The following is a 10,804-nucleotide window of genomic DNA, read 5'->3' as shown; positions in this document are numbered from 1 at the left end:
TTATATTTTATTATTTGTCTCTCGACTAAAATAGTGCCTTCATTAAAGCAGGCAATCAGCCCATCTTATTAATACTTGTAGTCAGAATACCTTTAAAGAGTTCTCGTACAGAATAGACATTCAATTACTACATAAGTGTGCATAGAAATAAAGTTTGGGAGGATATACACACCAAACAGTTAACAGTTCTGAGTGAGGAGATGTGGCAGAGGGAAATTATGAATTGACTTTCCCTTTCTACTAAGATATGTTTCAGTTAGTCTTGAATTAGAAAAATTAATAAATCTATTTTCAATTAGAAAAAAGTGGTTGATAAAGTTTTGATGCTTTAAGATAAACTGTGCTTTGGGGAACTTGCCTGGCGGTCCAGAGGTGAAGACTTTGCCTTCCAGTGCAGGGGGGTGTGGGTTCAATCCCTGGTTGGGGAGATAAGATCCCACATGCCAAAAAGCTAGAACATAAAACAGAAGGAATATTGTCATAAATTTAATAAAGACTTCAAAAAAAATCAGACTGTGTTCAGTTGGAAGATGAATTTGTGTGGGATACTTTCTTTCTTGAGGGTGATAGGTAAGTAACATGTTACTATATATAGTAAAATACCTATGATTTTGTAAAAGCACTGAAACGTGAAGCAGCAGAAACATTTCACTCAGTTCTCTTTCCTTTGAACTTTACAGCTCTCTCTCTCTCGTGAATCATTTAAATTATTTCTTTTTAAAGGTAACAAGATCAAATCATTAGCTTAATGATAACTTTTACTTACTTTTCTTTACCTTATTATATTTTACATCTCTATTTGATGTGTTCATCTTGAACAGGTTTATTTGTTCTTTTCATAAGTATACTAAATTTGTAATACTGGCTGTCACTCCCAGGTCTGAATGTTAAGTCAACATATGTTTGAGTGACCTTCAACTTATCAAGTATGGCAGGCCTCTGATTGTTTTGGAACCTCTTCTGATACTTGTGGACTTAGTTCAAGGCCAGTTATTTTATTTTTTTTTTACCTAATAGGGATGGTTAATTGTTTGCTTTGATCACTCAAGTGAAGCATCTTACCATGTATAAAAAGTCTAGCTGGAGTCTGTGGTTACATCCTTACCTTTCTCATTGCAGACGCTCCTCCTCAGAGGTTTCACATTAGATCTGCAAAATGATGAGCCTCTCTTTGATCTGGGGGATTGTTATAGCAGTGTGCTGTTGTTTATACCTACTTCTTGGAATGAGAAGAAGGTAAGTTTTATCTTTAAACTGCATTTTTGTTCATTCATTTAAAGTTATTTAACCTTCATTGTTATACCATGCAGTTGGTTTTCTGTACTTACAAATGCTAGCATTTTCTTCCTTAATATTTTTAAATTAAAAAAAATTTTTTAAGTATCTTTTTTATTATATCTCACAAGAGATATAATGGCAATGTTTCTTTTTTAGTATTGAAATACATTAGTCTTAAGACAAACTTGTTAAACATCACTGACAGAAACTTTGTAAGATCTGTGTGTGTGTGTATGTCTGTGTGTCCATGTGTGCATATAAAGTGTGGACTAGTAAGCATAGACGTGGCAAGCGGGATCTGCAGTTCCTATCTTGTAGATTAAATAGATGCTCTGACTAAATAAATGTTCTCTTTTCAGCTAGTTCTTGTGTACTGTATACACTCAGTCTAAGCTGAATAAGAGCCTAGAGCCTGCAGTGATCATCCTATTATTCTTTTTTTTAAGCTTTATTTTATTTATTCATTCATTTTTAGCTTCACTTGGTCTTTGTTGCTGCGAGGGCTTTCCCTAGTTGTGGTGAGCAGGGGCTACTCTTTGTTGCAGTGCTCAGGCTTCTCACTGCAGTGGTTCCTCTTGTTATGGGACACAGATTCTAGGTGCTCAAACTGCGTGGGCTTCAGGAGTTGTGACGTGTGGACTCGGTGGTTGTGACTCGCTGGCGCCAGAGCACAGGCTCAGTAGTTGTGGCACATGGACTTAGTTGCTCCATGGTATGTGGGATCTTCCCAGACCAGGGATCAAACCCATATCCCCCTAACATCAGGGTTAAGAATCTATTACTCTTACTAATGATAATCAATCATGGTGAATTGGGAAACTGCTAAACACATGAGACATCACTTATTTGCGTGTATCATTTACAATTGGTTGAAGAAATACAATAAAGACAGATACATCCACCATAATTATTTAACTTCTGATTGGTTCAAAGAGCATTTGGGGGAGGGCATATAAATATTCTTGACTATGTCAGTCTCCAAAATAGAATTACCCACTGCATATCTTCAGCTATGTAGGCTGCTATGGGTTGTCCATCTTTTAATAGTATTTTTTTCCCCTTTTTGGTATTTTAATTCGGGCCTGGTAATTTTTATTTTTAATTAAATTACTTACCTGCAAACTATGAAAATAAAAATCATTATTTCATGTTATGTTATTCTACAAAGAGGGAGAGTGGTTTCTATTGGAAAATAAATGTTTATTTTATTAAACGAAAACATTTAAAATAGCATGAGCATTAAATTATAATGCTAGATTATAAGAAAGAACATTAAATTATAATCAATAACCATGTTAATACCTATCTTATTCAACTTCATTCTATAACGTGCTCATTTCTCAGATTTCCCTCTTCAACTATCATTACAGAATAATAAAATATTTAAACTATGAAGATTTTTAAAACTTCAATTCTGCAATGCTTTCTGTCATTCAGTATGCTATTCCTTTAGAGAAGACAGTAAAATAAAACATTTTGAGATACTTAGGCAAACAATCGGAGAAGGCAAGGGCAACCCACTCCAGTACTCTTGCCTAGAAAATCCCATGGATGGAAGAGCCTGGTAGGCTGCAGTCCATGGGGTTGCTAGGAGTCAGACACGACTGAGAGACTTCACTTTCACTTTTCACTTTCATGCACTGGAGAAGGAAATGGCAACCCACTTCATTGTTCTTGCCTGGAGAATCCCAGGGATGGGGGAGCCTGGTGGGCTGCTGTCTATGGGGTCGCACAGAGTTGGACATGACTGAAGCGACTTAGCAGCAATAGCAGCAGCGGGCAAACAATGCTTAGAAACAAATATAAACTCTACAATGTAATTTCATTTCTACATTGAGAGCAAAAATCTTGGTGGCCTTGGTTGACCCTTTTATCCTCATGATTGGGAAGAATGAGCAGCATATATTAGACATTCAGTAAGGGCTTCTCACATGGTGCAGGGGTAAAGAATCCCCCTGCCAATGCAGGAGATGCAAGAGATGTGGGTTTGATCCCTGGGTCAGGAAGATCCCAGGGGGATGGAAATGGCAACCCACTCTAGTATTCTTGCCTGGGAAACTTCATGGACAGAGGAGCCTAGTGGACTACAGTCCATGGTGTTGCAAAAGAGTTGGACATGATTGAGCATACCGTACACACACATGCGTGCGCACACACACACATACGTGTTTGCTGAATGGATGGATGGATGGATGGATTTATCTATCATTTTTACCAACATATCATGTTACTGAGTTAAGATGACTCATTATTTTAGTAAAGGAGCAGGGCCCCACCAACCAAAAAAATATCAATAAACTATAAAGTTTGAAATTTGACATCAGTGGTAGTAAATTTAATATAAATAAACATAAACAAAGAACTATGTAGAGTTTTCCATATTTACCATCTCTGTTTCTTACAGGCAGATGGGTGAACCACCTCTGGAGAACGGGCTGATTCCATATCTGGGTTGTGCTCTGCAATTTGGTGCCAATCCTCTCGAGTTCCTCAGAGCAAATCAAAGGAAACATGGTCATGTTTTCACCTGCAGACTGATGGGAAACTATGTCCACTTCATCACCAATCCCTTGTCATATCATAAAGTACTGTGCCATGGAAAATACTTTGATTGGAAAAAATTTCACTTTACTGCTTCTGCAAAGGTAACCAGATTTGCATTTACTAACATTATGCTTGTTTATTTTCTACCTTTTCTATGTCAATCTATTTAACCATTCTGATATACTCCAATTTAAAGACAAAGATGTTGAAGAGAGCTACCCTTACATGAAGCTTCTTAGAAACACAATAAATCAAATTGGACATAATCTCTTGGTACTAACCATTTAAAAAGTTGAAATAGGTATAGATTTGTCATTTCCTAACCAGTTTATGAAGGTGAAATAAAAACTAAATATTTTGCTAGACTAGATGGTATTGTATAAGACAGATTAAAAACTCACTCATGTCAATAATTTCTACACAACACCCAGAATACACATGGGAACATTCAATAGTTGTTTTACCATACTCATGCCACACAATTGTTTAATTTTGTTAAGGAATTGTCCAGATAGTTTGGCATCACTTTAAAAGGCTCTTTTACAGAGAAAAGTGAATCAATATTAACTGAATTTCTGCAAAGAAATATTAGACCTGGTCTCTGCTCCTAAGTAACTTAAAATCTGGTTAAGATATATTTACAAAGAATATGAAGGAGAACCAATATTCTTTGTAAATATATCTTAACCAGATTTTTTAAAAAAACCAGATTGATTAAAAAAAAATTCTTCAGACTTCCCTGGTGGTCCAGTGGCTAAGACTCTGCGCTCCCAATGCAGAGGGCCTGGGTTTGATCCCTAGTCAGGGAACTAGATCACAGATACCTCAACTAAGAGCTCGCAAGTACCCTAACTAAGATCCAGTGCAGTCAAATAAATAAACATTTTAAATAAACACTCTTGATTAACACCAAATTAATGTGCAAATAAATGCAGAAGCATAGAAAAATAAGAAAGAGAAGAGCAGAGTAGCTGTGAAGGAAGTTTCACTGATAATCTGGGACTTAAAGTTGGCCTTGAAGGATGTGATTTGGCCATTTATTTGAAGTGGTATTTCAAATACAACTGCTATGAAATTGCAGGTGGGAAGGCTGGTCTCCCCTCTCCTCCCTTTTTTTAACAAGTAGAGAATCATGAAAGAATCACGCTATTTACTAGCCCTGCTGTTAAGTCAGTTCAGTTGCGTCCGACTCTTTGTGACCCTATGGACCGTAGCCCGCCAGGCTCCTCTGTCCACGGGATTCTCCAGGCAAGAGTACTAGAGTGGGTTGCCATGCCCTCCTCATTTACTAGTCCTAGGTCAGGCTTAATTTCTTTTTTCCCCCCACATTTCATTTCCCATCAGGCATTTGGACACAGAAGCATTGACCCCAGTGATGGAAACACCACTGATAACATAAGCAAAACTATCATCAAGACCCTGCAGGGTGATGCCTTGAGCTCCCTCACAGAAGCCATGATGGGAAACCTCCAGCTTGTCCTGAGACCTCAGGGGCCACCACAGCCCCCCACACCCACCTGGGTGACCGAGGGGATGTACTCCTTCTGCTACCGGGTCATGTTTGAAGCTGGCTACTTGACACTTTTTGGCCGCGATCTCGCAGGGCAAGATGCCCAAAAGGCACTCATTCTAAACAGCCTGGACAACTTCAAGCAATTTGACAAAATCTTTCCAGCTCTGGTGGCTGGCTTCCCCATCCATGTGTTCAAGACAGGACACTACGCCCGGGAGAAGCTGACAGAGGGCTTGAGGCTCCAGAAGCTCAGAGAAAGAGACCACATCTCAGAGCTGGTCAGGTTTCTGAATGACACATTCGCCACCTTGGACGACACAGAGAGAGCCAAGTCACTCCTCGCAGTCCTCTGGGCATCACAAGCAAACACCATTCCAGCCACTTTCTGGAGCTTGTTTCAAATGATTAGGTAATTAGCAGATTATCCATTTATTTCTTTATTTTAGTTGAAAGCAGAAATTCAACCATTGTAACTAAAAAAAAAAAAAAAAGACTCATGGTACCTTCTCATGCTGTCAATCATGAATGTGGCATTTACTCTTGTGAATGTTTAACATTTACATTGGCTCATCCGATCCTCTAAAAACAGCTGTGACTGGTAAAAGCATCTTGTAGAAGCAGAGACTGACCATCCTGGGGAAAGGAACATACTGGTACAGGGTCAGTGAGGCTGTCTGCACCCAGAGCCCTTCTCCTTAAGGCCAGGTTGTTCCTCACGACGCCTCTTTAAGTGCATGAATTTGGTCTTTATAATCATACAAATATCCTTATGTGATTGCTGATGTACTGTCAGCAAAAAGGACAGTGCGTGCATACTTGCAAAGTCACTTCAGCCTGCCTACATTAGCTGTTTTTTTCACTCAGTTAGTGGTTGCTGTAATACTATTTGACCAACTCTAATACCTATGAATCAATCATAATATACTGTTATTGATGGAATTTAGCTAGATTTTTGCCTTCTAAACACTGTATATAACAAAAAACTTGGAGGCAACATAAACTTTGCATAACGTGATTTCTTTCCCAAAGGTTAGTCTTTTGGGAATTTGACATTCCAATGTTTTATTGAATTATTCCAATTAAACTGGATGTTGCACAGACACAAAATTGCTATTGAATTGGATTGGGAATGCCAGAGTTCTGTTGAGGGCTGCTAATTTTATGTCTTTAAAATATTTTTTTAAAATTTCAGATAAAAAGCTCATCTGTCTCAAAGATTAAATGTTTACTTCGGAAAGCTCTGTCTGGAGTAAATTCACATATTAACAGCAAGGTTACAACAGCAACTTTATATGCTATAGGTAATAGTAACCATTTCCTGATAGTCATGCAGAGACATCAATCAGGTGTTTCTGAGACTTAGTTAACTGTGATGCTGTTTTATGTACACCTCATCATGCGCTGAGGATCAAGTGAATGTCAGTGCTCTAAAATGAAGCTGAATTCATTTCACAGGTTCAAGTGTCAGAGGAATAAATTATCATACAAGTGGAAAAGCTGTTTTATGTGGAATCATAAGGATTTTAAGAGTAAATTTAAATTTCCTTTGGCAGTTTAACTAGTACTTTAGAGTTGTTATCTTGGATGCAACTTTCTTTCTCACATGCCATGCAATGACTACTTTGACCATTTAATCCTCATTAGAATCACTTATTTAAAAGTCTGGCCAAAGTTTGACTTTTATGTAGCAAGACCCTTTCATCAGTTCTTGCTGACATCCAAGGACTTAAAAAACAACTATAGGGACTTCCCTGGTGGTTCAGGGTTAAGGCTCCTTCCCTGGTGGTTCAGGGCTAAGGCTCCATACTCCCCAGTGTAGGGGGCCCAGATTCGATCCCTGGTCAGGGAACTAGATCCCACATGCCACAACTAAGAGTTCACATGCCACAACAAAGAGTTCACATGCCCCAACTAAGACCTGGAGTAACTATAAAAATATTTAAAAAGCACAACTATAAAACAGTAAAAAAAATAAATGGGAATGTCCCTTTATTACCTTTTCCGTATCTTGACCACCTGGTTAAAAGAAGGGGGAAATGCCTATTTGCAGACTTTTTGGTAGAGAAAAAACTTATGCTCTGTACATCTTTTCTTTTCTCTTAACTTTTCATAGAAACCCGGAGGCAATGAAAGCGGCCACTGAAGAAGTAAATAAAACACTAGAGAATGCTGGTCAAAAAGTTAGCTTTGAAGACAGTCCTATTCATTTGAATCAGATACAACTGGACAACATGCCCGTGCTAGGTGTGCTTGTGTGTGTGTTACGTGTTATTTTCTGTGTCCTCCTACCAGTGATCGTCAGCTCACATCACACTTACTTGTTGCAGGCGTTATGTCCCATCTGACCCTCCAGCAACCCCATGCCTGGGGACTAGTACTGTTTCTATATAACAAGTGAGGAGACGGGCATTTAGAGGTTAAGTCACAGCCTGGGATGGGATGGAGGAACCAGTGACAGCCTGTCATGGAGCTCTTGACCCTATACTTTCAAGCTCTTCTCTGCACTTCCTCCCTTGTTACTGCTCTTACCACTCTTCTTATAGTTAGTAAATTATTTGTGTGCATGAAATGAAAGGGGAAAACGTACCACCATGAAACCACAATTAGCTGCATGGGTTGGGAGATGGGGTGGAAGGTTATTTCATTGAAAAATGTTTGATTCTCTGGATTTTATAGAAATACAGAAGTACTAAGTTTTTAAGTAAGAAAAAAGTTTTCCCTTGCTTTTGTTATGTTTCTTTAGAGGAAAGAAATCAGTGTATGCTTTCAGAGGCAGTGTGTCTTAGCGGAAGGGACAGGGAGGCCAGAAGCACAGGCCCCATGTGGGGCTCTGGCTTGCTGTGGAGGTTCAGACATGTCATTTCACTTTGGGGGCCTTATTCTCTCATTTGTGAAATCAAGTGCTCACGTGCTATGATTTTATGCACAACTGTGTGACAAGCACTTAAAGCATGATAATTAAAAGGACAGAGACTAGAAGGTCTCATCACATATTTCAGCTATTCTCAGCATGTTCTTTGTGTCCCTTTATGTCCCTACGAGAATGCAGGGTGTACTCACACAACCCCAGGTAGTGTAATGATAAATATACAGGTCCTTATAAACACAGAAGTGAAGCTGCATCTGGAACAAATATTTCCATATAAAAGTGTTAGTATATTAAACCTCAAAAGTGATAAACTTTGAATAATTCACATAAAAGTTATTTACTGATTTTTTGCAATTATTAGATGTCTAGTATCATGTAGAAATAAGATTATTTTTCCATAAAATTATGAAAGTCTAGTTCCCATTGATGATCAAGAAGATTATATCAAGAGATTATAATTCAGATTATCAGATTAAAAAATACATTAGGCACAACTGAATCACTGATCATAGCACATAAAAAAGTTTGAGAAATTTGGATCTGGCCAGCTTCCCCTAGTCTGTTTAGTTTTGTGTTATTGGCTGCTAGGGGTACATCAGACTCTACATTACATGGCCTTTATAAATACTTTGTTCTTCCTTCTTCCTTTTCTCTCCTCCTTTATTCCTCTTAAAATCTTTAGACAGTATCATCAAGGAGTCTCTGAGACTTTCCAGCGCTTCCCTCAACATACGTACTGCTAAAGAGGACTTCACTTTGCACCTCCAGGACGGTTCCTATAATATCCGCAAAGATGACATCATAGCTCTTTATCCACAGTTAATGCATTTAGATCCAGAAATCTACCCAGACCCTTTGGTAAGTGACTGCTCATCAAAGTTCAGTGTCCAGGTGATGTGTACCCAGACTGAAATAAAGTGGAAATTTACCACTGCAGAATTCATTTGATCATTGAAACTATAGGGACTGTCTCTTTTATTAATGTCAAATATTCATATTATATTTTGGAGAATTTGGATGATGGCTGAAATTTTAATTTTTATTCCTGGTATTTGCCATCACATCTCGACTAGCGGCTTCCCTGGTGGCTCAGCAGTAAAGAACCCACCTGCCAATGCAGGAGAGGCAGGTTCAGTCCCTGGGTCAGGAAGATCCCCTGGAGGAGGAAATGGCAACCCACTCCAGTATTCTTGCCTGGGAAATCCCATGGGCAGAGAAGGTTTTTGGGCTACAATCCATGGTATTGCAGAAGAGTGAGACATGACTTAGTGACTAAATAGCAACAACAATCTCTAATAGATTACATCTGTAGTTGCAATAATAAAGCTGCCTCCTTCCTTCCTTCAAAAGTGCCTCTTCCCAAGTCTAGGAAATTAGAGGCTAATACACTGACTCTTCTAATTTCTGATCTAAATCCTTTCTCATTTTGCTTAAGGGAGGGAGGAACTAGTCACCCAGGTGGGATAGGAGGTATAAAGCTCTCCCATTCCCCTCAGTTCTCTTTAAATTCCTATTTCTTACTACTTTCTGATTCAAGGTAGGGTATTTGCTATGTAACTCATAGATTGGATTAAAAAAGAAAATTACCCTTTGGAACTTCCAGGTTAAGAAAAAGATAGATTCTTTTTAAACTAGCTTATGCATTTGTTTCTTTTGTATCTTTATTGCAGACTTTTAAATACGATCGCTATCTTGATGAAAATGGGAAGACAAAGACTACCTTCTACAGTAATGGACTTAAGTTAAAGTATTACTACATGCCCTTTGGGTCAGGAGTCACTATATGTCCTGGAAGATTATTCGCTGTCCAGGAAATCAAGCAGTTTTTGATCCTGATGCTTTCCTATTTCGAACTGGAGCTTGTGGAGGGCTGTGTCAAATGTCCGCCTTTGGACCAGTCCCGGGCAGGCTTGGGCATTTTACCACCATTGTATGATACTGAGTTTAGATATAAATTCAAACATCCGTGAACATATGCTTGGAGAAAGAGGCCCCCTGATGCTGTTACAAGGCTGTGGAGCACCATCACTCACCAGTGCCCTGTGGATAGACGTGTTGAGCGGCAGTGGAATGGTGCAGCAGGTTCTGTTCTGCACACCAGTGCTTGCTTGTGAATCTTAACAGTTTGGTGATGGTTTCCAGATGCTGTTTCAGACTCTGCAAGTGAAAAAAAAAACAAAAACAAAACTAGTTTCTAGAAGCACAATAATTTGCTTTCATTTGAATAAGTCTGTGAGTGTTCACATTGCCAGGGACTAAACTTCATTACTTTCAGAGGAAAAATTCTTTTTTTTTTGTTTGCTTGTTTTTTCCCAGAATATTTGGCAAAAGTTCTTCTTTGTTTTCCTAAGGAAACTGCTTTATTTTTATATAAACTTCCCAATGGTTATGCAAAAGCTACACATTCACGTTTTAGTGAAAATGCATGACTTTCTGATCAGATATGGGGCTCTTTGGGTGTAGATATATATTACAGAGGATATTTTAAAGGATTATATCATGACTTTTAATAAAAAAAATTTTCAGCTTTCCTTATATCTAGTAATCACGGCTTTTAAAATGACTGTCTTGATGTCTTGAGAACATTAAAGCTGGTTTTA

The 10,804-nt window shown here is 38.4% G+C and overlaps 1 protein-coding gene and 1 non-coding gene across 2 annotated transcripts; both read left to right on the top strand.

Annotated features, from left to right (window-relative positions):
* The first annotated feature begins 1,156 nt into the window (after positions 1-1,156).
* LOC133042197 (cytochrome P450 7A1) lies at positions 1,157-10,174 on the top strand. The gene is made up of 6 exons (XM_061122750.1): positions 1,157-1,236; positions 3,683-3,923; positions 5,167-5,744; positions 7,449-7,579; positions 8,887-9,062; positions 9,875-10,174. Exons 1-6 carry the CDS (start codon positions 1,157-1,159, stop codon positions 10,172-10,174), a joined length of 1,506 nt encoding a protein of 501 aa, XP_060978733.1.
* TRNAG-CCC (transfer RNA glycine (anticodon CCC)) lies at positions 4,559-4,631 on the top strand. The gene has a single exon. It is a non-coding gene; the product is annotated as a tRNA-Gly (tRNA).
* Positions 10,175-10,804: the final 630 nt, after the last annotated feature.

Source organism: Dama dama, chromosome 21, assembly GCF_033118175.1.
Source record: "Dama dama isolate Ldn47 chromosome 21, ASM3311817v1, whole genome shotgun sequence".
NCBI lineage: Eukaryota > Metazoa > Chordata > Mammalia > Artiodactyla > Cervidae > Dama > Dama dama.
This window is presented reverse-complemented; position numbering and strand designations above follow the sequence as displayed.